General features: G+C 35.5%; 2 protein-coding genes across 2 annotated transcripts; both read right to left on the bottom strand.

Annotated features, from left to right (window-relative positions):
• Positions 1-4,070: 4,070 nt before the first annotated feature.
• On the bottom strand, positions 4,071-5,516 carry LOC122044369 (transcription termination factor MTERF4, chloroplastic-like). The gene has a single exon (XM_042604869.1). It carries the CDS (start codon positions 5,435-5,437, stop codon positions 4,277-4,279), a length of 1,161 nt encoding a protein of 386 aa, XP_042460803.1. The 5' UTR covers positions 5,438-5,516; the 3' UTR covers positions 4,071-4,276.
• An 11,965-nt stretch (positions 5,517-17,481) lies between these two features.
• Positions 17,482-18,916, bottom strand: LOC122040584. Its single transcript, XM_042599941.1, has one exon. The coding sequence runs from the start codon at positions 18,828-18,830 to the stop codon at positions 17,670-17,672; it is 1,161 nt and encodes a 386-aa protein (XP_042455875.1). The 5' UTR covers positions 18,831-18,916; the 3' UTR covers positions 17,482-17,669.
• Between the last annotated feature and the right edge of the window lie 8,992 nt (positions 18,917-27,908).

The raw sequence follows: 27,908 nt of genomic DNA on the forward strand, positions 1-27,908 counted from the left end.
GAAATTAGCGCGACTTTATTTCTTGGATTAACAACCTCTCCGGTTGTAACCAAGTAAAATTCTCTGTGTCTCTGTCTTTTTAGTTTATTTCTTATTTTGTCTATGCAAGTGTTTTATTCTAAGTTATAAGTCCGAGAAAGGTATTCGTTTTGCTTGATTTGTGCAGCGGCTATTCAACCCCCCCCCCCCCCCTCTAGCCAGCCATGTTGGATCCTAATAGGTTCTACATGTCTTACTGAGACACATTACTCGATCTTACAATTATTAAAAAAACCAAATCAATCTGTTGCTACTTAGATACGTCTATTGCCCACCGCCCTTGTGGATCACGAGCTCTATCATGAATCGGTCGCTAATTGGACATAGTGATTGATTAATGATCAAATATTTCTATCGCAAAAAAATGGGTCGTTGACGTCTTTTAGCTACGAATATTTATTTCATCGCTAAATTTAGCAATGTAATTAAAATTTCTGTCACTAAATTTAGTTACAGAATTAAAATTTCAAATGCTAAATATAGCGACAGAACTTTTGTTTTTGTCGCTATATTCAGAGATGAAAATTTAAAACATGTCACTAAATTCCTAAACGAAATAGGCATTTTCCATCCCCATTTAGTGAGGGAATTTAAATTCCGTCACTAAGTTTTGTAAAAGTTTAGGCAAACTTCCTTGTTTTCACAATTTACTTGTTTACATTCAAATATCAATAAATACAAACGATGATTTTCACAACACATTCATAGTATAGACAATAAAACCAACCTAGTCACACATTCACCCTTTTGGCTATTGGCACACAAGATGCTACTTACCAGAGCTCGACTAGATTATATAGAGGATTGGAGTTGCACCTATTGGTCCTGGTGAGACCAATAAGAGGGGGACTTGTTGGTCTTGGTGAGGCTGGCAAGAGAGAGGTAAATTGTCTAAAAAATAAATTAGCAAATCTCTTACTTTTATTTAGCAAGGATAATCAAATTAATTTAAAATAAATAATTATCATAACAAAAAAAAATAGAAATAAAGGTAAGAGACATAGTAATTACTTGGTTACAACTTAGGTGGCTGTTAATCCAAGACAAATTAAAAACTCAGTAAAAATCTCCTTCGTTGAAGGCGGAGAAGTCTCTTACAGACTTTAAATGCAAAGAGAAGGCTTGTAAAATAAATATTATAATTGATGAATAATTCCTAGCTCCAAGACACTTTTTATAATCTTCTGCAAAAAGTGACTATTATTTGGAGGCACCTTTAAGGGGATCTAGGACGGTTCTAAGAGGATAAACTTTTATTCTCTTCTCAACGATAGCCTAACGACTACTATTCATTGGAGGCGTCTCCAAGCTCCTATAAGGGTGCCCCCATCAAAGAATGAGGGTGCCTTCATAAAGGCTTGAGGGCGCCTCCATCCTCTAAGCTCCAATTAACCTCTAATCGGTTAACTCTTCCTAGTGTTTCTTTGGGTGATGCTCCAACTATTTAGAATTGAACTCACCAAAATCCAATTCCAACTTTCTTCTTGAGCAGGCTTCCTCCCTGGCTTTTCATCCCTCGTATACGCTGCGAGCGTCCTTCTCATCCACCGGTGTACTCTTCTGCAGCACTTCGTCCCTCAGATGTACCAAGCCCGTCGACTCTCTTCTCGTGTCATCCTTCTCGTTAGCCATATCTTCTACTCGACTTCCTGTATTCCTAAGTTCCTACAAACTTAGACACAAGATAAAAAAAATAAATAGGATCTAACTTGACTTGGTTTACCACATCCAAATCAACCCGGGGTATTTACAATCTTCCTCCTTTTTATGTGTATTAATTTAAGTTAAGTTACGGTAACAAATAATAAAATAACATATGAAATATTAAGTATAAAAAAATTACAATTAAGAACAGAAAAAATTGTAATAATTTTAAAATAATATGCAAAAATTATTTTCAATATCTCCCCCTTAACTTAACCCTTACGTTTTTCACCCCCTTTGATCATATCAAAAAGTAGGGATAATTAATGAAAAAATCTGTTAAAAAATTTAGGGTTGAATGAATCAGTGAACAAGTTTGAATATTGTGTTAAGGGAATTATTTTTCAAATGTTCGAATATAGGGGATTTAAAAACCATATTTGATAATAAAAAAATTTGAAAATTATTTTTAAGTTTCAAAAAATACTAACAAATTTTCTTATGGTCGAATATAAAAATTTAGATCAGGAAAAAATTCTTTATGAAAATATATTTTTATTTTGACTAAAATAAATATTTTAATCTAAAATAATTATTTTCAAATTTAAATTCTCTTAAAAATAGAATTTGTCATCTAAAAATCTTGCTGATTATTCTCAACGTTCAAAATACAACGGTAATAATCAGGCAAAAAACTTGATTTTTTAAAATTCATCTTTGAAAATTTTTAATTTTTAAATTTTAAATTACATTTTTATCAAAAATTCATAAAAAATTATATAATCATAAAAAATCTCAAAAATATTTATCTAGCATAAAATAAATTTCATCATCACAAAAACATATTTCAACAAAAAATATGAATAGTAGCTATATGAAATAATTAATTTTACTAAAAAAAGATTAAACTAAGTTTTTATTTTAGTATGCATAAAAATAAATTAAATCAGACTAAGCATGATTTGGATATCAAATATAAATTTCTACCTACTGAATTAACAAGATAATTTTTGGAATATATTTTAGTGTTGCTTTTCTAATTTATCCCTTATGAAATCTAAAATACCAATTAGACCCTTCAAAAATTTTAACCATTTGATAATGCATAATTCTTTTCTAATGTCTTTATTTGATCTCTTAATTTGTTATTTTTAATTTTAAGTTTATCATAGTCTTCTAATAAACATGCTTTTGCTAAGGTAATTTTTAATTCGGTAATTTCTCTTTTAAATTGTGCATGCTTTGTTTTTAATTTATACATACTTCTAAACAACATTTTTATAAACTAGTACAACTTTTCAAGAGGTAAGGAGTGTACCTTACTAACTGTGTTATTCTCATAGTCTGTTGTTTCCCCTTCATCGCTGCTTTCTTCCCACGTATCTCCTCCTTCATCGATGTTCATTTCGGATGAGCTTTTGATGTCTTCTTAGTGATCTATCATCAGTGCTAATCTAGCATATTCTTCTAGTTTGGGTTCGGATGAAGACTCATCCCACATTGCTTTCAGGTTCTTGTGTTTAGATCTGCTTGGCCCTTTGACATTTCCTTTGTTTTTTAGGTTTCAGAAGTTATCTTTGATATGTCCTTCTTCTTGGTAGTTATGTCACCAAACTTTTCTCTTATTCCAAAAGGATTTTGTTGCCTGTCTCTTGTCAAAATTGTTATACTTTAAAATTTTTAAAAACTTTCTTACCAGAAAAACTTCTTTGTCTTTGTCGAGAGAAGCTTCGGAGTTTGATTTGTCCTCTTTTGCCTTTAGGGAGATGTTCTAACTCATCTCCTTTCTTAGTTCTACATATTTAGATTCGTGAAGTTCTAATGTTAAAAATTAAGTTTTATTAACGTACTTACCTCTAGATTCTAAGTCGATCAATTCCACTTCAGAGTCTTCTCTCATATATTGGTACTCCATCTGACTCCATCATCATCCAAATAGCCACTTTATTTTTGTCAAATTTTCTTTGATAGACTTAAAGGTCAGTGGATTGCTAGATATCAATCAAGGATTGACCGTAGGTTAGACAGATGGAAACGATCTGAGTTGGATGGGATACACACTTATGTTGACCTACAAATTGATCATCCTAACATTTTGAAGCACTTTGACTATTTTTGATGTAAGAGCTCATTGAAAGAGTCTCGGTGGAGCGGTAAAGCTTGAATGACCTAGAGGTCATCATCGTGGAAATAATCTCTTGCAAAGCAAGATAAGAATGTGTAAATAAATTCTTTTCTAGAACCCTGCATTGAAGAACATTTCATGCATTGGACTGCCCTTTGTAAGAGCTTATGATCAAAGAAGAATTGCCCAAGCTCCTCCCACAATGGATAAACATGCCAAGTATCTCTATGACACTAACTAATTCCTTCAATCAAAAATCAACTTTCAAAGGCTTAATACTATTCATCTCGATCATACTCTAAGCAACAAGAAACATGCCATAAAATGAGTTTAAGCTAATACACAAGCCTAGCAAAGATGCATGTAACAAGTAACAACTGAACAATTTAGAACATCTCGAGGGATGGTGTAAGGCTTGTCTTACAGAAAAGTTTGCTTGTTAGCAAATTTGTCTAGAACACATTGTTATCATCTACAGGATTTCACTCCTTTAATAACTTCGACTATTTCTGGAGCTTTCTCTTGATACTTGGTCACAAATTCCATCTGGAAGTTCTTGCTCGACATCAGAAAATGATTCCCTGTGAAGCCAGGCTTGATTAATCCCTTGTGCATGAGAATGCTCAGGACGGCACACCTGGGCAACAACCTCTTCTCCAGGCTCATCGACAGAACAACCGCATACTTTACAGTGTGCTCCGGTGTCCATCCCAGCTTCTCTTCCAGAAACTCCACAATCTTCCTTGTCTTCTCAGTCGATACCCGCACAATGTGAGGCTGTTTCGAGAAGGCCTCCAAGACATTATCCTGTGACCATCCCAATCCCATAAAGTTCTCTACTTTCTCCACCCACTTCTTCTCGGGCAACAGAGCAAGCATCCCGAGTGCACGGGCGAAAGTAGTTTTCTTCGGACAGATTCCCATCTTCTTGATCTTGTCAAAGGCCTCATTGAATCGATTTGTATCTGTCAGCAAAGCGTAGCCGTAACGGATCAAAAGCACTAAGATTACATCATCGGGCACGCCGTATGAGCGGAGAGCATCGACCTTGGGAAGCACTTTGGTTCTGGTGTCTAAGGTCATCAACCAAGGTGAGCTCTTTATGGCATTCACAAGTTTCGCATTCGTTATCGAAAATGATTTGAGGAGCTCTGCGTTGGGGAGCAATCGCTTCTCTACGCTGTAGCCGAGCAGAACGGGCTTAGCTGACAGGATCTCTGAGAGGGCGGTTCCGACGAGGCCGATCCTGCGGAAGTGCTCCAACTTTGGCTTCAAGGTCTTCTCGGCGTCCATCACGAGGACACGAGGAAGGCGGTCGACGAGGCGGACGAGATGCGCTTCGTCGAAGCCGTAGTCCTTGAGGAGGGTGAGAACCGAGAGCGCTCTGTCGAGGGTGTCGAGCTGGACTTTCTTGGAGATGGAGAGGGCGGCACGGTCGGAGATCCCGCACGATCTCATGAGGGAGGAAGCGGTCAGGGATGAGGGATCGTCGGCGCCGACGGAGGAAGCAGAATAGGGTTTGACGAATCCCAGAAAGTGTGGGCAGGAGGGGGCGGCTGTCCGACGATGGCCGAGAGTGGCAGTCACTTGAAGTCGATTGTGGACGGCGGCGCAGAGACGTCGAAACATTGTTATTTTTTCTCGCTCTGTAAAACAAACCGTGTCGTTTGATGTTAACGACGGCCGTAGATCTTTCGACCTAACGTTGGTGCTCAAAAAGTTGCCCCTCCTGGCTCCGTCCCTTATTTATACGAAATTTTATACAGCAAGTCACTAGAGCCGTCAATTTGGGTTGGACCCGTCGGATTGACCCATCCCACCAAATAATTTAAGCAGTTTGGGTTGAAATTTTATCAACCCAAGTCCACCGTGGGCCGACCCGCCTAGGCCCGCGACCCGCGCGAGTCTGCCCGCTCGGGCTTGGGTTGGCCCGCGGGTGGAAAAACACATGTAAGTTAAATTTTAGGCCATTTTATTATCTTTATTTGTTATAATTTTGAAATAAAAATAGTACTTTTCATCCAACATAAGTACTCGTTTGTGTTCATTTATATTTAAAATACATGTTTATGTATACATTTAATTGTAGAAAATTTTTTCGAAGTAAAATGGTGAAAATATAAAAAAAAAAATAATTTTTTTAAAAAATTTTAATTTTTTTTAAAATTTTTGATGGGCCCGCAGGTTGGCCCGCCAAACCCGCAACTCGCCTTAGAATAGGTTGGGTTGGAAATTTCCCAACCCGTTAAGTTGTCGGGTTGGCCCGCCCTACCCCACCAAATTATTAGCCCGCCACGGGCCGACCCGCCCCGCCACGGGTCACTGACAGACGTATTTAAGTTTTTGAATTTATCAAAAAAAAAAAAATTATATTATTTTATTATTTATGAAAGGACATATGTTTTTATAATATTTTTTTATTCTATCCTTATGATGAGTTTGACTATTGTTTTTTTATTTTCTTAGAGGTGTTTGTCTAAATTTATTAAAAATAATTTATAAGTTCGTACAACTTATAAATTATTTTAAGAGCTTATAAGTTGTTAGATCTTATTTTAAAAATAAGTTGTTAAAGTGAACTTATTACAATCAACTTAAAGATATTGATGCGTTTGATATTATAAGATCTTTTTATTAATAAAATTATCAAAAAGGATATATAATACTATTAATAGAGAGTTTTGATATTTTTATTAATAGAGGGTTTTTGGTGAATTTCTAAACCGAGGAAGAGAAAATTAGAAAGAGGTGTTGGCGGAGAAGATGACACAACGTTGGAAGAAAAGTCGGCGGAGAGAAAAAGATATTAGACTTATAAGAATTTATGGAGGATAAGATGGGGATTTATAAAATTATATAAGGATATTTTAGATAAACAAATTATTAAAATAAGATATTTTTTTAAAAAAGTAGGGTCTTCCATACTTTTTAAAAACAGCTTATAAGCTCCAAAACAACTTATTTTGACAGCTTATAAGCTATTTGAAAAAAAAAATTACCAAACAAATTTGAAGAGCTTATAAGCTCAGCCAAACACCCTCTTAGTCATTTATCTCTCTCTTCTCTTTTCTCTTATGCATATATTTCTCAGGTTGTAAGGAGTGCAAATATGTTACCTATTTTTTATTTTGGCTTCTCGGATGTGTTAAAAAATAATAAGAAATAATCGCTAAAAATTTCTACGTTGGACCTGATATGATTCCATATCAGGTCCAACGTGAAGAATTTTAGTGATTTTTTCTTATTATATTTTAATACCTCCGAGAAGTTGAAATAAATAATAGATAGTATATTTGAACTCCTTGCAATCCCAGAAATCTACAGTAACTGAAATGGGTGCAATTAGAGTTCCTTGCTATCCATTGTTTATTTTAATTTTTCGAATGTGTTAAAATATAATAAGGAAGAATCCTCAAAATCTCCATGTTGGGTCTGATATAGAATAATATCAGACCCACATTGGGCTTGGTATATATCATATCTGGCCCAACATGGAGATTTTTAGCAATTCTTTCTTATTACATTTTAACACCACAGAGAAACCAAAATAAACAATGGATAGTATATTTGAACTTCTTGCAACTCTAAAAATTCACATGAACTGAAATGGATACAATCTGAGATCTCTAAGTCTAACAGTGGGTTTTGACCGAAATCCACTAATGAACCTAGAGAGCTCTGATTGCATCCATTTCAATTCTTATGGATTTCTAGGGTTGCAAGGAGTTCAAATATGCTATCCATTATTTATTTCGGCTTCTCGGATGTGTTAAAATGTAATAAGAAAGAATCGTCAAAATTTTTCACGTTGGGCCTGATATAAAATCATATCAGGCCCAATGTGGGCCAAATATCATTTTATATTAGGCCCATGTTGAGTCTGATATAATACATATCAGGCCCAACGTGAAGATTTTTTGGCAATTCTTCCTTATTATATTTTAACACCCCTAAGCAATCAAAATAAATAATGAATAGTATATTTGAACTCCTTACAACCCCAAAAATGCACAAGAACTAAAATAGGTACAATCGAAGCTCTCTAGGTCCATAAGTGAGTTTCCACCGAAATTCACTTATGTACCTAGAGAGCTCTGATTACACTCATTTCAGTTCTAGTAGATTTCTAGGATTGCAAGGAGTTCAATATGTTATCTATTGTTTATTTCGACTTCTCGGGGGTGTTAAAAATATAACAAAAAAGAATCATCAAAATTCTCTACGGTGGGTCTGATATTATTCCATATCAGGGCCACGTTAGACCTGATATGATTCCATATCAGGTCCAACGTAGAGAATTTGGTGATTCTTTTTTATTATATTTTAATACTTTCGAAAAGTCGAAATAAACAATGGATAGTATTTTTGAACTTCTTGCAACCCTAGAAATCCATAAGAACTGAAATGGACGCAATCGAATCTCTCTAGGTCCATCAATGGATTTTGGTCGAAATCTACTGATGGACCTAGATAGCTTCAATTACACCTATTTCAGTTCCTATGGATTTCTAAGGTTGTAAGAAGTTAAATGGTATTATCCATTGTTTATTTTAGCTTCTTAGGGGTGTTAAAATGTCTTTAGAAGAATCAGCTTCTCATGAGGCTTTTTAAGTTCACGTTATCATACATGTATGTATAGGAAGAGCATTGTAAAGAGAGGAAAGAAAAAAAGAAGAGATGAAAGAGAAGAGATGTTGCATGCATAGAAGGAAAGAGAAGAGAGAGAGAAATGACAAAGAAAATAAAAACAAAATAGTTAACTTTGTCAAGAGTGTAGAATGGGAAAACACTATAAAAAGGTACGCCCTTTGGTAAATAACAAAGTAGCATGCGCCTTTTAGTACATTCGAAAACCTAAATACATGTTTTAATAAATTGATGAATAAACAATGAATCACATATTTGAACTCCTTGCAACATCAGAAATCCACAGGAACTGAAATGAATGTAATTGAATCTCTCTAGGTCCATCAATGAGTTTTGATCAAAATCTACTTATGGACCTAGAGAACTATGATTGTTTTTATTTCAATTCTTGTAGATTTATGATGTTGCAAGAAGTTCAAATATGATATCCATTTTTTATTTTAACTTCTAGAAGGTGTTAAAATATAATAAGAAAGAATCAACAAAAATCCTCATACATTGGGCCTGATATGATTCCATATCAGGCTTATGTTGGGTCTAATATGATTCATATCAGGTCCACGCATTGAGATTTTTGTCGATTCTTCCTAATTAAATGTTAAGACCTTCCAAAACCCATAATATGATGATGCTCAATAAAAATATTTTTTAAAAAAAATCAAATACTAGTAACAATTCAATTTGTATTTACCACCTACATGATGTGATTTCAGATCTAACTAAAGACATAATTCACACAAACTACATCTATAGTCACAAAACAAAAATTCCTTCGTATAAAAGTTAAACATAGTTGGACCCCGTGATTATTTTGATGTGATCAACCAAATTTAGGTTAGGTCCTGTTTGTTATTAATCCCTGTGTCTAAGTGTGCAGGAGCTTAGGAGCGCAGGAAGTCGAGCAGAAGACACAGCTAGCGAGAAGGACGGCACGAGAAGGGAGTCGACGGGCTCGGTGCATCCGAAGGACGAGAAAGCTACGGAAGAGTGCACCGGTGGGCGAGAAGAACGTGTGCGACGTTCGAGGGACGTAAAGCCGGGATGGAAGACTGCTCGAGGAGAATGCCAGGAATTAGGTTCGGGTGAGCCCTATTCCGGTTGGCCGGAATCACCCAAACGAACAGAGAATCGGAAGCCAAAGAAGTAAAAAGAGAAATTGGAAACACTTATATACCTGCCAGCTTTGAGGCGCCTCAAGCAGGATTGGAGGCGCCTCAACCTTGAAGGCGCCTCAAGTAGGATTGGAGGCGCCTCAAACTTGGAGGTGCCTTCATGCTTGTTTGAGGCGCCTCAGAAAGGTCAAAGACGATCGTTTTGCACAATGGATAAAGTTTTATCCATCCACTCGTTGGATACGCCTTGGACCTTCGAGATGAGATTTCTATGAGCTATAAAATGGCCCTTGGAACTAGGAAATAGTATTCAAATCAGGCATTCAATTCCTAGCAACTTGTGAACTCTTTTAGTATGTAAAAAGGCTTCTCCGCCTACAGTGAAGGAGGCATTCTAGTGGAGTTGTTCAACCGCCTTGGATTAACAACCGTCTTGGTTGTAACCAAGTTAATTTCTTGTCTCTTATTTTAATTCTGCCTTTTACTTTAATTGTTGCTATTTATTTTGAGTTGAAAACCCGAGGAGGGTATACTTTTATTTTGTAGGCAATTCACCCCCCCCCCCTCCCTCTTGTCGGCCCTGCTACACCAACAAGTGGTATCAGAGTCCGACCGCTTCAGAAGGACTAACCGCCAACTGAAACACAAAGATCAAGATGATGGTCGGAGCGAACATTCATCCCCCGAAGTTCGACGGAGACTTCGCTACGTGGAAATGCAAAATGGAGGTATTTTTTAGAATCGAATTAGATATTCTTTTAATAATGAAATATAGATATACAGCGCCAAAAGACAAAGAAGAATGCAACTGGACGAAGAAGGAGCAGGCCGATTTCGTGGCCAACAGAAAGGTGGAATTTCACCTGCTCGGTGTTCTGCCGCCCCAGGAGGTAAGTCGGATCAGAAGCTACGACTCCGCCAAAGACCTCTAGGATAAATTCCTGGAGCTCCACGAAGGCACCTCAGAAGCAAAGCTAGCGAAGCGTGACATCCTCCGGACTCAGCTGACGTATCTCCGAATGAACACCGGCAAGAAGGTAGCGCAACTCCAAGCGAGAACCAAGGAGCTGATAACGCAACTAACAAATCTCGGCGAATCAGTAACAAACCGAGATTCCATCCGGTATGCACTCAACGCCTTCCCAAGGACTCCAGAGTGGGCTTCCTTAGTAGATGCTTACTACATCTCTAAGAACTTTGAGGTAAGTAGTTTAGAAAGTTTATTTTCTACCTTCAAACTTCACGAGTCTCAACTTGCAGAGCCTAAACAAGTAGAAAAGTCGAACCTCAACATTGCCCTACAAGCCGAAAAGGATGATCCCGACTCCGAAGCATCGATCGACGAAACCGAAGCGGCGCTACGGGTAAAACGTTTCAATAAATTTCTTAAAACTAATAAATTTCGATCACAGTCGAGGAAGCATCAACGCAACAAAAGGACGATCCGATGCTACAACTACAATGAGGAAGGGCACATCAAGGATGACTGCCCCAAACTGAAGAAAAAGAACAAGGAGAAGTTTCAAAAACCGACGCCCTCTACACGCAAGAGTCTGAAGGCTACATGGGATGATTCTTCATCCTCCGAGTCGGAAGTCGAGACCTTCTCGGGATTAGCACTGATAGCCAACCACCTTTTCGAAGAAACTAGCTCAGAGATAAGCATAAATGAAGGGGGAAGATCATCAGAAGAATGAAGGGGGAGCATCACCAAGTGAGGTAAGTAAGGTACGTGCTCTCACTCCTACTCAGTCGTTTAAATTTATCAAAATGCTTACGAAAGATCTAACACAATTAGAAAAAAAAATGCTGAATTGAAATTGAAATTAGAAAAATCATGTCCATTAGGCTTATTTAACAATTTAAAATCAAAAAATGATATTTTGAAAATACAAATTGAAAATTTGAAAATTGCTGAATATTCAAAAACAAATGTTTTTCAAAAATAAAAAATTAAGACTTATGGAAAATTAAATTGGTATATAAGAAAATATCAGGGTCAACTTAGAAAAGTTCCCAAAAACTATATACCCCCTAAGATTTTGATTAACCCTGTAGGAAGGAACCTCTATTGGGTTCCAAAATCTTTATTAGAGTAAATTATTTTCTTTAAAGGCATTCAGAAAAAGGTTAAATGTTTAATTTCTTTATGAGGTTTTGTCTAACGAAGTGGTTGTTGCTCCAATAACCAAGAAGACCTAGTGCCTCGCCACAACCTGAAAACCAAAATATTGAAAAAAAATGTTTAATTAACTTTATGATAAAAGCATGAAAATTAAAATTGAATAATGATTTAAAAAGTTTTTTAACATTTTGGAAATTCTTTGACTTAGAAAAATTATCAATTTTGTTTAATCTCTTCTTAAATGAGAAATTTTTTAAATTTGTCTTAACTAAATTTTTTTCTGAAAATGATTTAAATATCAAACTTTTTACTTAGCAAATTTTAAGAACATTTTTTTTTTGCTAAGTTAAAATTTCTTCAGAAAATCGTCTTCCTTAAATCTTACTTAGAAAATTTTTCAAAGTTTCTTAAAATTACGTCAAATCTCTCCAAATTAACTTAGAATTTCTTTTGAAAATATTTTGTACCCTGTTTTTTGCTGTGATCAAAGGGGGAGAAATAGGTACAAGCTCAGTTTAGGGCGAACTAAAATTTTCTTATGAACTAAAATTTATGTATGTTGCAATTTAGTTTAATTGCAAATTTATACTTTAAATGTTAGTTTTGTAATTTCTTTAAATTACTATTTGTCTGTTTTTACCCTAACTTAAGCTTGGGTTGATGCACATCAAAAAGGGGGAGATTGTTGGACCACGTGGTTATTTTGATGTGATAAACCAAATTTAGGTTAGGTCCTGTTTGTTAATAATCCCTGTGTCTAAGTGTGCAGGAGCTTAGGAGCGCAGGAAGTCGAGCAGAAGATACAGCTAGCAAGAAGGACGGCACGGGAAGGGAGCTAATGGGCTCGGTGCGTCTGAAAGACGCGAGAGCTGCGGAAGAGTACACCGGTGGGTGAGAAGAACGTGCGAGACAATCGAGGGACGTAAAGTCAGGACGGAAGATTGCTCGAGGAGAAGGCCGGGAATTGGATTCGGGTGAGCCCTATTCCGGTTGGCCGGAATCACCCAAACGAACGGAGAATCGGAAGCCAAAGAAGTAAAAAGAGAAGCTGGAAACACTTATATACCTGCCAGCTTTGAGGCGCCTCAAGCAGGATTGGAGGCGAAACTTGGAGGCGCCTTCATGCTTGTTTGAGGCGCCTCAGAAAGATCAAAGACGACCGTTTGCGCAATGGATAAATTTTTATCCATCCACTCGTTGGAGGCGCCTTGGACCTTCGAGATGAGATTTCTAGGAGTTATAAAATGACCCCTGGAGCTAGGAAATATTATTCAAATCAAGCAGTCAATTCCTAGCAACTTCTGAACTCTTTTAGTGTGTAAAAAGGCTTCTCCGACTACAGTGAAGGAGACATTCTAGTGGAGTTGTTCAACCGCCTTGGATTAACAACTGTCTTGGTTATAACCAAGTTAATTTCTTGTCTCTTATTTTAATTCTACCTTTTACTTTAATTGTTGCTATTTATTTTGAGTTGAAAAATAGAGGAGGGTATACTTTTATTTTGCAAGCAATTCACCCCCTCTTGTCAGCCCCTGGAGCTAGGAAATAGTATTTAAATCAGGCATTCAATTCCTAGCAACTTGTGAGCTCTTTTAATGTGTAAAAAGGCTTCTCCGTCTACAGTGAAGGAGACATTCTAGTGGAGTTGTTCAACCACCTTGGATTAACAACCGTCTTGGTTGTAACCAAGTTAATTTCTTGTCTCTTATTTTAATTCTACCTTTTACTTTAATTGTTGCTATTTATTTTGAGTTGAAAAATCGAGGAGAGTATACATTTATTTTGCAGGCAATTCACCCCCCTCTTGTCGGCCCCGCTGCACCAACACCTAACAGCACCTTTGCAAAGAAGGAAAAATTTTCTATTTGCATCACACATAATTATAGACATTCTCTTCCTTTTGCTATTGAATTCCAACATATTTAGAATCTTATACTTCTTTGTCAAAACAAAATATCAAGTCACCAAGGTCTTCATAAAAAAAGAAAACTTATTGATTAAAATATACAAACTGAATTGTCATCTCTCAATAAGATCTTCAGAAGATGAATATTTCTCCTTAATGAATACACTAGATTGAGTCCTCTTACAAAACTCAAAGTCAAATTCCCTGGCAACAACAAGAAATGTAGCTTCATAAGTAAAGCCACCAATTTTCTTATTTGATTTAGGAATTGCACTGTGAGACAAATCCTGAAGAATAGAAGAATGATATCAACTGTGGATTCCTTTGCCCAATTTCCATGCATAAGCCTATCATCTTCAAAACTAAAATCTTTAATCATAGGTTTTCTTGGATTAACTCTTTTGAAATTTATCAATCCCACATTGGACCTGATATGGAATCATATCAGTTCCAACATGGGCCTGATATGATTCATATCAGACCCAATGTACGGGATTTTTACTATTTTTTTATTATATTTTAACATATTCTAGAAATTAAAACAAATAATGAATAACATATTTGAATTCAAATATAATTAAAAAATCAGTAAAAAAAAACCTCCACGTTGGGTCTAATATGATTCATATCATGCCCACGTATGAGGATTTTTGTCGATTCATCATTATTACAATTTTACACCTCCTTAGAAGTTGAAAATAAATAATCGATCAATTTTTGTAGATTTCTGGGATTGCAAAGAGTACAAATATACTATTTATTGATTATTTCGACTTCTACAAATATATTAAAATATTATCAAAAAAATCAACTAAACTCTAAACGTCGTGGGCCTGATATAATTAGTATATCAGGCCTATGTTATGCATACACACATGAAAAGAGAGAGAGAGAGAGGAAGGAGAAGAGAGGAGAGGAAAAATAAGATTAGTTGCATGCATAAAAGAAAAAGTGAAAAACAAAAGAGAAAAGGAAAAAAGTTAAATTTGTTAGAAGAATAAAATAAAAAATGTACTTAAAATGTGTATTTTTTGATAAATATCAAAGTAACGTGTGTCTTTTAGTAAATTTAAAAATATACGTGTGTCCTTTGGAAAACGATTACCACGTTTACTTCCTTATCCCTCTTTTTAAAAGCATTATATATTGTAGTATATATTATAGGAAGCTAACTAAATCAATCAAAAATCAACTTTCAAAAGCTTAATAGTATTCATCCCACATGCCATAAACTGAGTTTAAGTTAACACAGCAAAATCTAGCAAAGATGCATGAAACAACTCAACAATTCAGATCATCTCAAGGGATGGTGTGAGAGGAAAACCTTGCCTGATTACGATTGGTGGAGACGCCGACGCCAACTCAGAGGAGCCACACGAGTAAGTTTGTCGTACATATATTAGTCCATCCAAAACGGCCTCTTAAGTTTGTCGTACATATAAGACGCCATAACTAGGATTCAAACCATAATTCGTCCTTCATTTATAGAATTACAAGTAAACAGGAAGCAACCCATCGGCCATCACTAACATCTTATTTCAAGTTTATCAATCACATATAAATCTCCAGTAAACATCGAGTCTCAAGCTCACAGATATATGAGCAACCCATATCTTACTGCAGTTAAAATTCACCATATTACAAACAACAGCAAGCGATTGAGTCTTCCTTGTCGATACAAAACTGATTACTAGTTTATAAAAAGCTGAATTATTTCAAGCTACATTACGACTGGAAATGCTCCAAACGAATACATAGTCTCAACTGATTCAAGCTGAGCATATTGGGTAATATGTACAAGAGAACAATAAAGATTACAAATTAAGTAATCATGTAATGAACAATTGTCTATAAAGACGAGCATTCGATTCACACCATCAATGCAGATCTGTGACCACTGAGACAACAACAGTGCGGTGTCGAGCCTTTCCAAATAAGCAGGAAAAAATTCTTGTGGTCGAATATTAAAATTTAGAGCAGGAAAAAATACTTTCTAAAAAATATATTTGTATTTTGACTAAAATAAATATTTTAATCTAAATTAATTATTTTCAAATTTAAATTCTTAAAAATAGAATTTGTCATCTAAAAATCTTACTGATTATTCTCAACGTTCAAATTACAACGGTAATAATTAGCCAAAAAATTGGTTTTTTAAAATTCATCTTTGAAAAATTTTAAATTTTAAATTACATTTTTATCAAAAATTCATAAAACATTATATAATCTTCAAAAAATCTCAAAAATATTTAATCTAGCATAAAATAAATTTCATCATCACAAAAACATATTTCAACAAAAAAATATGAATAGTAGCTTTATGAAATAATTAATTTTACTAAAAAAGGATTAAACTAAGTTTGTATTTTAGCATGCATAAAAATAAATTAAATCAGGCTAAGCATGATTTGAATATCAAATATAAATTTGTACCTACTAAATTAACAAGATAATTTTAGGAATATATTTTAGTGTTACTTTTCTAATTTATCCCTTATGAAATCTAAAATACCAATTAGACCCATTAAAATTTTTAAAATTTTAACCATTTGATAATGCATAATTCTTTTCTAATGTCTTTATTTGATCTCTTAATTTGTTATTTTCAAATTTCACTTCTAATAAACATGCTTTTGCTAAGATAATTTTTAATTCAGTATTTTCTCTTTTTAATTGTGCATGCTTTGTTTTTAATTTATACATACTTCTAAACAACATTTTTATAAACTAGTACAACTTTTCAAGAGGTAAGGACCGTACCTTACTAACTGGGTTGTTCTCATAGTCTGTTGTTTCCCCTTCATCGCTGCTTTCTTTCCACGTATCTTCTCCTTCATCGATGCTCATTTCGGATGAGCTTTTGATGTCTTCTTGGTGATCTATCATCAGTGCTAATCTAGCATATTCTTCTAGCTTGGGTTCAGATAAAGACTCGTCCCACATTGCTTTCAGGTTCTTCGAGTCCCACATTGCTTTCAGGTTCTTGTGTTTGGATCTGCTTGGCCCTTTGTCATTTCCTTTGCTTTTCAACTTTCAGCAGTTATCTTTGATATGTTCTTCTTCTTGGTAGTTATGTCACCAAACTTTTCTCTTATTCCAAAAGGATTTTGTTGCCTGTCTCTTGTCAAAATTGTTATACTTTAAAATTTTTAAAAACTTTCTTACCAAAAAAACTTCTTTGTCTTTGTCGAGAGAAGCTTCGGAGTTTGATTTGTCCTCTTTTGCCTTTAGGGAGATGTTCTAACTCATCTCCTTTCTTAGTTCTACATATCTAGATTCGTGAAGTTCTAATGTTAAAAAATAAGTTTTATTAACGTACTTACCTCTAGATTCTAAGTCGATCAATTCCACTTCAGAGTCTTCTCTCATATATTGGTACCCATCTGACTCCATCATCATCCAAATAGCCACTTTATTTTTGTCAAAGCTTCTTTGATAGACTTAAAGGTCAGTGGATTGCTAGATATCAATCAAGGATTGATCGTAGGTTAGACAGATGGAAACGATCTGAGTTGGATGGGATACACACTTATGTTGACCTACAAATTGATTATCAACATTTTGAAGCACTTTGACTATTTTTTATGTAAGAGCTCATTGAAAGAGTCTTGATGGAGCGGTAAAGCTTGAATGACCTAGAGGTCATCATGGAAATAATCTCTTACAAAGTATGATAAAAATGTGTAAAATAAATTTATTTCTAGAACCTTGCATTGAAGAACATTTCATGCATCGGACTGCCCTTTGTAAGAGCTTATGATCAAAGAACAATTGCCCAAGCTCCTCCCACAATGGATAAACATGGCAAGTTTCTCTATGACACTACCTAATTCCTTGGATCAAAAATCAACTTTCAAAAGCTTAATAGTATCCACCTCGATCATACTCTAAGCAACAAGAAACATGCCATAAAATGAGTTTAAGCTAATACAACAACAACAACAAAAAACCAAGCAAAGATGCATGTAACAAGTAAGAACTGAACAATTCAGAACATCCCGAGGGATGGTGTAAGGCTTGTCTTACAGAATGAGTTTGCTTGTTAGTATATTTGTCTAGAGCACATTGTTATCATCTACATGATTTCACTCCTTTGATAACTTCGACTATTTCTGGAGCTTTCTCTTGATACTTTGTCACAAATTGCATCATGAACTTCTCGTTCGAAATCAGAAAATGATCCCCTATGAAGCCAGTCTTGATTAATCCTTTGTGCATGAGAATGCTCAGGACAGCATGCCTGGGCATCAACCTCTTCTCCAGGCTCATCAAGAGAACAACTGGATTCTTCACTGTGCGCTCCGGCGTCCATCCCAGCTTCTCTTCCAGAAACTTCACAGTATTCCTTGTCTTCTCAGTCGATATCCACACAATATGAGGCTGTTTTGAGAAGGCCACCAAGACATTATCCTGTGACCATCCCAATCCCATCAAGGTCTCCAGTCTCTCCTCCCACTTCTTCTGGGGCAAGATAGCAAGCATCCCGAATGCACGGGCGAAAGTAGTTTTCTTCGGACAGATTCCCATCTTCTTGATCTTGTCAAAGGCCTCATTGAATCGATTTGTATCTGTCACCAAAGCGTCACCGTAACGGGTCAAAAGCACACAGATTACATCATCGGGCACGCCGTGTGCGCGCAGAGCATCGACCTTGGGAAGCACTTTGGTTCTGATGTCTAAGGCCATCAACCAAAGTGAGTTCTTTATGGCACTCACAAGGTTCGCATTCGTTATCAAAATTGATTTGAGGAGCTCAGCGTTGGGGAGCAATCGCTTCTCTAAGCTGCGTCTGAGCAGATCGGGACTAGCTGACAGGATCTCTGAGAGGGCGGTTCCGACGAGGCCGATCCTGCGGAAGTGCTCCAACTTTGGCTTCAAGGTCTTCTCGGCGTCCATCACGAGGACACGAGGAAGGCGGTCGACGAGGCGGACGAGATGCGCTTCGTCGAAGCCGTAGTCCTTGAGGAGGGTGAGAACCGAGAGCGCTCTGTCGAGGGTGTCGAGCTGGACTTTCTTGGAGATGGAGAGGGCGGCACGGTCGGAGATCCCGCACGATCTGATGAGGGAGGAAGCGGTCAGGGATGAGGGATCGTCGGCGCCGACGGAGGAAGCAGAATAGGGTTTGACGAATCCCAGAAAGTGTGGGCAGGAGGGGGCGGCTGTCCGACGATGGCCGAGAGTGGCAGTCACTTGAAGTCGACTGTGGACGGCGGCGCAGAGACGTCGAAACATTGTTATTTTCGCTCTGTAAACCAAACCGTGTCGTTTGATGTTAACGACGGCCGTAGATCTTTCGACCTAACGTTGGTGCTCAAAAAGTTGCCCCTCCGTCCCTCATTTATACGAAATTTTATACAGCAATTCACTGACAGACGTATTTAAGTTTTTGAATTTATCAAAAAATATATATATATATATTATTTTATTATTTATCAAATGACATATTTTTTATAATATTTTTTTTATTATATCTCATGATGAATTTGACTAATTTTTTTTCTTACTCATTTCTCTCTTCTTTCTCTTTTCTTTTTTCTCTTATCCATATAATTTTTCTTCTCTTTTCTCTTTTCTTTTTGCTTTCCTCTTTTTTACACGTCGATTCTTCTAAAACTATTTATTCTTCTAAAACTATTTTAACACTCCTTACAACCGTTTAACTCCTTACAACCCTAGAATCTACAATGACTGAAATATGTGCAATTAGAACTCTTTAGGTTCATCAATGGGTTTCGATTAAAATCTATTGATGAGTCTAAAGAGCTCTGATTGCACCTATTTCAGTTTCCGTGGATTTCTGAGGTTGCAAGGAATTCAAATATTCTATCTATTATTTATTTTGGCTTCTCGGATGTGTTAAAAAATAATAAGAAAGAATCGCTAAAAATTTCCACGTTGGACCTGATATGATTCCATATCAGACCTTACGTGGAGAATTTTAGTGATTTTTCCTTATTACATTTTAATACCTCCGAGAAGTTGAAATAAATAATAGATAATATATTTGAACCCCTTGCAACCCATAAATCTATAGTAACAGAAATGGGTGCAATTAGAGTTCCTTGTTAACCATTGTTTATTTTAATTTTTCGAAGATGTTAAAATATAATAAGGAAGAATCTTCAAAATCTCCACGTTGGGCCTGATATAGAATGATATCAGACCCACGTTGGGCTTGGTATATATCATATAAGGCCCAACATAGAGATTTTTAGTAATTCTTTCTTATTACATTTTAACACAACAGAGAAGCCAAAATAAACAATAGATAGCATATTTGAACTTCTTGCAACCCTAAAAATTCACAAGAACTGAAATGAATACAATCTGAGATCTCTAGGTCTAACAATGGGTTTTGACCGAAATCCACTAATGAACCTAGAGAGCTCTAATTGCATCCATTTCAGTTCCTGTGGATTTCTGGGGTTGCAAGGAGTTCAAATATGTTATCCATTATTTATTCCGTCTTCTCGGATGTGTTAAAATGTAATAAGAAAGAATCGTCAAAATTTTTCACATTGGGCTTGATATAAAATCATATCAGGCCCAAGTGGGCCAAATATCATTTTATATTAGGCCCATGTTGGGTCTTATATGATACATATCAGGTCCAACATGAAGATTTTTTGACGATTCTTCCTTATTATATTTTAACACCCCTGAGCAATCAAAATAAATAATGGATAGTATATTTGAACTCCTTACAACCCTAAAAATCCACAAGAACTGAAATAGGTACAATCAGAACTCTCTAGGTTCATTAGTAAGTTTCCACCGAAATCCACTTATGGACCTAGAGAGCTCTGATTGCACCCATTTCAGTTCCAGTAGATTTCTAGGATTGCAAGGAGTTCAATATGTTATCTATTGTTTATTTCGACTTCTCGGAGGTGTTAAAAATATAACAAAAAAGAGTCATCAAAATTCTCTACGGTGAGCCTGATATCATTCCATATCAGGCCCACGTTAGACCTAATATGATTCCATATCAGGTCCAACGTAGAGAATTTGGTGATTCTGTTTTATTATATTTTAATACCTTCGAGAAGTCAAAATAAACAATGCATAGCATTTTTGAACTTCTTGCAACCCTAGAAATCCATAAGAACTGAAATGGGCGCAATCGAAGCTCTCTAGGCCCATCAATGGATTTTGGTCGAAATCCACTGATGGACCTAGATAGCTTCAATTACACCTATTTCAGTTCCTATGAATTTCTAAAGTTGTAAGGAGTTAAATGGTGCTATCCATTATTTATTTTAGCTTATTAGGGGTGTTAAAATATCTTTAGAAGAATCGGCATCTCATGAGGCTTTTTAAGTTCACGTTATCATATATGTACGTATAGGAAAAGCGTTGTAAAGAGAGGAAAGAAAAAAAGAAGAGAGGAATGAGAAGAGATGTTGCATGTATAGAAGGAAAGAGAAGAGAGAGAGAAATGACAGAGAAAATAAAAAGGAAATAGTTAACTTTGTCAACAGTGTAGAATGGGAAAACACTATAAAAAGGTACGCTCTTTGGTAAATAACAAAGTAGCATGCGCCTTTTAGTAAATTCGAAAACCTAAATACATGTTTTAATAAATTGCTGAATAAACAATAAATGACATATTTGAACTCCTTGCAACATCAGAAATCCACAGGAACTGAAATGAACATAATCGAATCTCTCTAGGTCCATCAATGAGTTTTGATCAGAATCTACTGATAGACCTAGAGAACTATGATTGCTTTTATTTCAATTCATGTAGATTTATGATGTTGCAAGAAGTTCAAATATGATATCCATTTTTTATTTTAACTTCTAGAAGGTGTTAAAATATAATAAGAAAGAATCAACAAAAATTCTCATACATTGGCCCTGATATGATTCCATATCAAGCTTACGTTGGGTCTAATATGATTCATATCAGGCCCACACATTGGGATTTTTGTCGATTCTTCCTAATTAAATTTTAAGACCTTCCAAAACCCAAAATATGATGATGCTCGATAAAAAAAAAATTAAAAAAAAAATCAAATACTAGTAACAATTCAATTCGTATTTACCACCTACATGATGTGATTTCAGATCTAACTAAAGACATAATTCACACAAACTACATCTATAGTCACAAAACAAAAAATCCTTTGTATAAAAGTTAAAAATAGTTGGACCCTGTGATTATTTTGATGTGATCAACCAAATTTAGGTTAGGTCCTGTTTGTTATTAATCCCTGTGTCTAAGTGTGCAGGAGCTTAGGAGCGCAGGAAGTCAAACAGAAGACACAGCTAGTGAGAAGGACGACACGGGAAGGGAGCCGACGGGCTCGGTGCGTCCGAAGGACGAGAGAGCTATGGAAGAGTACACCGGTGGGCGAGAAGAACATGTGTGACGTTCGAGGGACGTAAAGCCGGGACGGAAGACTGTTCGAGGAGAAGGCTGGGAATTGGGTTCGGGTGGGCCCTATTCCAGTTGGCCGGAATCACCCAAACGAACGGAGAATCGGAAGCCAAAGAAGTAAAAAAGAGAAGCTGGAAACACTTATATACCTGCCAACTCTGAGGCGCCTCAACCTTAAAGGCGCCTCAAGCAGGATTGGAGGCGCCTCAAACTTGGAGGTGCCTTCATGTAGACCTGACCACGGTTCGAAACCAACGGGTCGACGGTTCGGAACCGCCGGTTCGACGGTTCTAGGCAGGTCGACCCTTAACCTTAACCGCCCAAGACGGTTACGGTTCACGGTTCGGAACCGTCGGTTCATGATTCGTCACGGTTTGCCACGGTTCAAGATTATTATGTTTGAAAAATTAAAAATTAAACATTAAAAATTAAAAATTAAAATTTAAAATATATTGGAAAAAGGGTTTGCACTTATTTAAGTTGCCTACGTATCCCTTTAGGAGAATCAAAGCTCACGTAGTTCTTTTATATTTTTATCCTTTTATATTTTTATCATTTTACATTTTCACTCACTACCATTTCCTGTTCCTGTCGTATTTGTTCGTTCAGTATCAAAATCTTCAACTTCGTCATCTGAAAGTTGCATTCCTTGGATTCTTTTCTCCGCTCTGATCCAATCGTCCATTAATGCTTGGGCTTCCAATGAGTCGGGAGGCAAAGTTGATCGTCGTTCATCTAATATGTTGTCGTCGGCACTGAACTTCTGCTCCACAGCAACAGTTGATACTGGACAAGCTAAAATTTCTTTTGCGACCACGGAGAGAACGGGAAAGCTTTGAGCCTTCTGTGACCACCACTTTAAGATATCGAAGTTTTCGCTATCTGCTTCATTAAAATCAAAAGAAGTCGTAAAATAATTCTCAAGTTCCTGTATGGAACTTGAGGATGCTCGTCGACGTTTTGTCCGTTCTTTTAATAAGAGTTGTGCTTTTGTAAGTTTTAAATTACTACTAGTAGTTTGTTGTATTTCAGAAATATTAATTTGTGTTCCATATTTTGCATAATATTGATTATAAATATCATATAAATAAATTCTAACATTATATATAATATTAACTGGATCAGGTGAAGAAGAATCTTTAATTGGAATTAAAGCGTCATAATATAAAGTTAACATTTCTTGTAAAACTTCTAATTTAAATTTAGGATCTAAAGCAAATGCAGTTAAATAAATTTCAGGAATTAAATGAAAATATTTTTCTCATTTAGTTTTCATAGATAAGATGCAAGGAGATAAATATTCATTATTAATATGTTCATTTAAAACTAATACTATATTAGAAAAATTTTCTAAAACTAATTGAGCAGTGGGATAATAAACACCGGAAAGTTGTTCGGTTGCATCGTTAAATACTTTTAAAATTTCACAAATACTACTACAAATATTTCATTGTTGTGAAAATAAATATATATTAGTATTAGTGTTTTGTGCAAAAAATGAACATAATAATTCATTATATTGAAATGAATCTTGTAATAAGTGGTATGTTGAATTCCAACGTGTTGGTACATTATGTGGAAATTTTTTAGGTCTCATCCCATTAATTTTACAAAATCTACCCCATTGTTTCATTATAGATGGATGAGACCATAAATAAGAAATTATAATTCTAATTGGTTTAATATAACTTTCTAAAAATTTTAAATCATCTTGAACACATAAATTTAAAACATGGCATACACAACGAATATGAAAAAATAAACCTCCAATAATAGATTGACAAACAAATTTTAGATCATCTATACAAGCGGTATTAGAACTAGCATTATCTAATGATATTAAAAATATTTTATGAGTTAAGTCATATTCTTCTAAAATTAAACATAATAATTGTGCGATATTATGAGCATTATGTGATTTATCAAAAACTCTATAAGCTAATAATCTTTTTTTGGAGGTTCCAAGAGTTTTCGATCCAATGGCAAGTCACACTCATATATGAATGTGTTTGCCAATGATCACTCCAAATATCGGAACATAAAGAAACTTTATTATCTAATTTACTAAATTCATCAATTAAATTCTTTTTTCCTGGTTTTACTAATTTTTTAATTATACGAGTAAGTGTAGTCCTAGGAACACGTTTAGCACATGGATTAAGAGATTCTTTACAAAAATCTTCAAATGTGCATTTAGATCCAAAACTAAAAGAAAGATGTTCTACGGAAACAAATTTAGCTAATGATTCTATTAATTTATTATCCGAATATAAAAATAAATCGGAATCGGTACTACCGCTAGTTGAAGAAAATCTTGATAATTGTGTTTGAGAACGGTCGAGTCCATATTCCGTCGGGTGCTTCGTTTCTACATGTCGTTTCAACGAACCATAGCCGCCGCCGGCTTGGAATTTGTAGGAAGCATTGCAGTGTTTACATTTTGCACGCATTTCTCCCGACAGAAGAGTGGCATTCTCAAAATGTTTAGTGAAAATAGAAGACTTTAGAGGAGGAAGTTCCCGAACCTTAGAAGTAATTGCATCGGTACTTCCTTGTGTTTCGGGTGTCGGATTCGGAAGATGCTCGATCTCATCATCGATGGATTGAATGTTGGGGTCCTCCTCCCGCAGATTCATTATTTGCTTTTCCTTCCGAGCTCGAGATGATGCACCTCCGCGACCTCCTTCCATTGTAATTGAAAATTGGAAACGAAAGTGTGTAGAGTCTAGAGATTAGAGAATACGAAAATGAGATTAAGAGTAGAGAAGATGTGTGTAAAAAATGATGAAATGAGCTCTCTATTTATAGAGTTTTGATAGTAACGGACACTAAATCATAGTCATTGATCAAAAAACGGTCAAATGATCCTAACCGTTGAAAAAAAAACCCAAAAAACCCTCCCAATGGCTCCGAACCGCCGGTTAACCGGCGGTTCCAATGGCTATGAACCGCCAGTTAACCGGCTGTTCAAGCCGTTTAAGAAAAAAAAAATTATCGGCTGAACCGAACCAGCGGTTCAACCCGCCGGTTAACCGGTGGTTCAACCCGCCGATTAACCGACAGTTCGCCGGTTTTGCAGCGAATGAATCGGAACCGGCCCGGCAACTTGCCAGGCCGATTCCGGTTCGACCCGGCCCGGGGTCGGGTCTACCTTCATGCTTGTTTGAGGCGCCTCAGAAAGGTCAAAGATGATCGTTTGCGCAATGGATAAAGTTTTATCCATCCACTCATTATATTGGAGGCGCCTTGGACCTCTGTTGGAGGCGCCTTGGACCTTCGAGATGAGATTTTCAGGAGCTATAAAATGACCCCTAGAACTAGGAAATAGTATTCAAATCAGGCATTCAATTCCTAGCAACTTGTGAACTCTTTTAGTATGTAAAGGCGCTTCTCCGCCTACAGTGAAGGAGACATTCTAGTAGAGCTGTTCAACCGCCTTGGATTAACAACCGTATAAGTTGTAACCAAGTTAATTTCTTATCTCTTATTTTAATTCTGTCTTTTACTTTAATTGTTGCTATTTATTTTGAGTTGAAAAATCGAGGAGGATATACTTTTATTTTGCAGACAATTAACCCCCCCTCTTGTAGGCCCCGCTGCACCAACACCTATCACCACCTTTGTAAAGAAGGAAAAATTTTCTATTTGCATCACACATAATTACCGACATTCTCCTCCTTTTGCTATTGAATTCCAACATATTTAGAATCTTAAACTTTCTTTGTCAAAACAAAATATCAAGTCACCAAGGTCTTCGTAAAAAAAGAAAACTTATTGATTAAAATATACAAACTGAATTGTTATCTCTCAATAAGATCTTCAGAAGATGAATATTGCTCCCTAATGAATACACTAGATTGAGTCCTCTTACAAAACTCAGCCAAATTCCCTAGCAATAACAAGAAATGCAGCTTCATAAGTAAAGCCACCAATTTTCTTATTTGATTTAGGAATTGCACTGTGAGACAATGCAAGGATCCTAAAGAATAGAAGAATGATATCAGTTGTGGGTTTCTTTGAATAATTTCCATGCATAAGCATGTCATCTTCAAAACTAAAATCTTTAATCACATGTTTTCTTGGATTATCACTTTTGAAATTTATCAAGTCCGCGTTGGACCTGATATGGAATCATATCAAGTCCAACATGGACTTGATATTCTTCATATCAGACCCAATGTATGGGATTTTTGCTAATTTTTTTATTATATTTTAACATATTCTAGAAATTAAAATAAATAATGAATAACATATTTGAATTCCTTGCAACATTAGAAATCGAAAGAATGTGTTTTAGGGATCTAAAGAGCTCCGATTGCATCCATTTCAATTTATGTCGATTTCTGATGTTGCAAGGAATTCAAATATGATATCCATTGTTTATTTTTAACTTCTAGAATGTGTTAAAATATAATTAAAAAATCAGTAAAAAAAACCTCCACGTTGGGCCTGATATGATTCATATCAGGCCCACGTATGAGGATTTTTGTCGATTCATCATTATTACAATTTTACACCTCCTTAGAAGTTGAAAATAAATAATCGATCAATTTCTGTCGATTTCTGGAATTACAAAGAGTTCAAATATACTATTTATTAATTATTTCGACTTCTACAAATATATTAAAATATTATCAAAAAATCAACTAAACTCTATTGTTGTGGGCCTAATATGATTAGTATATTAGGTCTATGTTATGCGTATACACATGCAAAAAAAAAAGGAAGGAGAATAGAGGAGAGGAAAAATAAGATTGGTTGCATGCATAGAAGAAAGAGTGAGAAACAAAAGAGAAAAGGAAAAAAGTTAAATTTGTAAGAAGGATAAAATAAAAAATGTATTTAAAATGTGTATTTTTTTTATAAATATCAAAATAATATGTGTCTTTTAGTAAATTTAAAAATATACGTGTGTCCTTTGGAAAACGATTACCACGTTTACTTCCTTATCCCTCTTTTTAAAAGCATTATATATTGTAGTATATATTATAGGAAGCTAACTAGATCAATCAAAAATCAACTTTCAAAAGCTTAATAGTATTCATCCCACATGCCATAAACTGAGTTTAAGTTAACACAGCAAAATCTAGCAAAGATGCATGAAACAACTCAACAATTCAGATCATCTCAAGGGATGGTGTGAGAGGAAAACCTTGCCTGCTTCCGATTGGTGGAGACGCCGACGCCAACTCAGAGGAGCCACACGAGGAAGTTTGTCGTACATATATTAGTCCAATCCAAAACGGCCTCTTAAGTTTGTCGTACATATAAGACGCCATAACTAGGATTCAAACCGTAATTCGTCCTTCATTTATAGAATTACAAGTAAACAGGAAGCAACCCATCGGCCATCACTAACATCTTATTTCAAGTTTATCAATCACATCTAAATCTCCAGTAAACATCGAGTCTCAAGATCACAGATATATGAGCAACCCATATCTTACTGCAGTTAAAATCCACCATATTACAAACAACAGCAAGCGATTGAGTCTTCCTTGTCGATACAAAACTGATTACTAGTTTATAAAAAGCTGAATTATTTCAAGCTACATTACGACTGGAAATGCTCCAAACGAATACATAGTCTCAACTGATTCAAGCTGAGCATATTGGGTAATATGTACAAGAGAACAATAAAGATTACAAATTAAGTAATCATGTAATGAACAATTGTCTATAAAGACGAGCATTCGATTCACACCATCAATGCAGATCTGTGACCACTGAGACAACAACAGTGCGGTGTCGAGCCTTTCCAAATAAGCAGGAAAAAATTCTTATGGTCGAATATTAAAATTTAGAGCAGGAAAAAATTCTTTCTAAAAAATATATTTGTATTTTGACTAAAATAAATATTTTAATCTAAATTAATTATTTTCAAATTTAAATTCTTAAAAATAGAATTTGTCATCTAAAAATCTTAC

The sequence above is a fragment of the Zingiber officinale genome, chromosome 2A (genome assembly GCF_018446385.1).
Source record: "Zingiber officinale cultivar Zhangliang chromosome 2A, Zo_v1.1, whole genome shotgun sequence".
Lineage (NCBI taxonomy): Eukaryota > Viridiplantae > Streptophyta > Magnoliopsida > Zingiberales > Zingiberaceae > Zingiber > Zingiber officinale.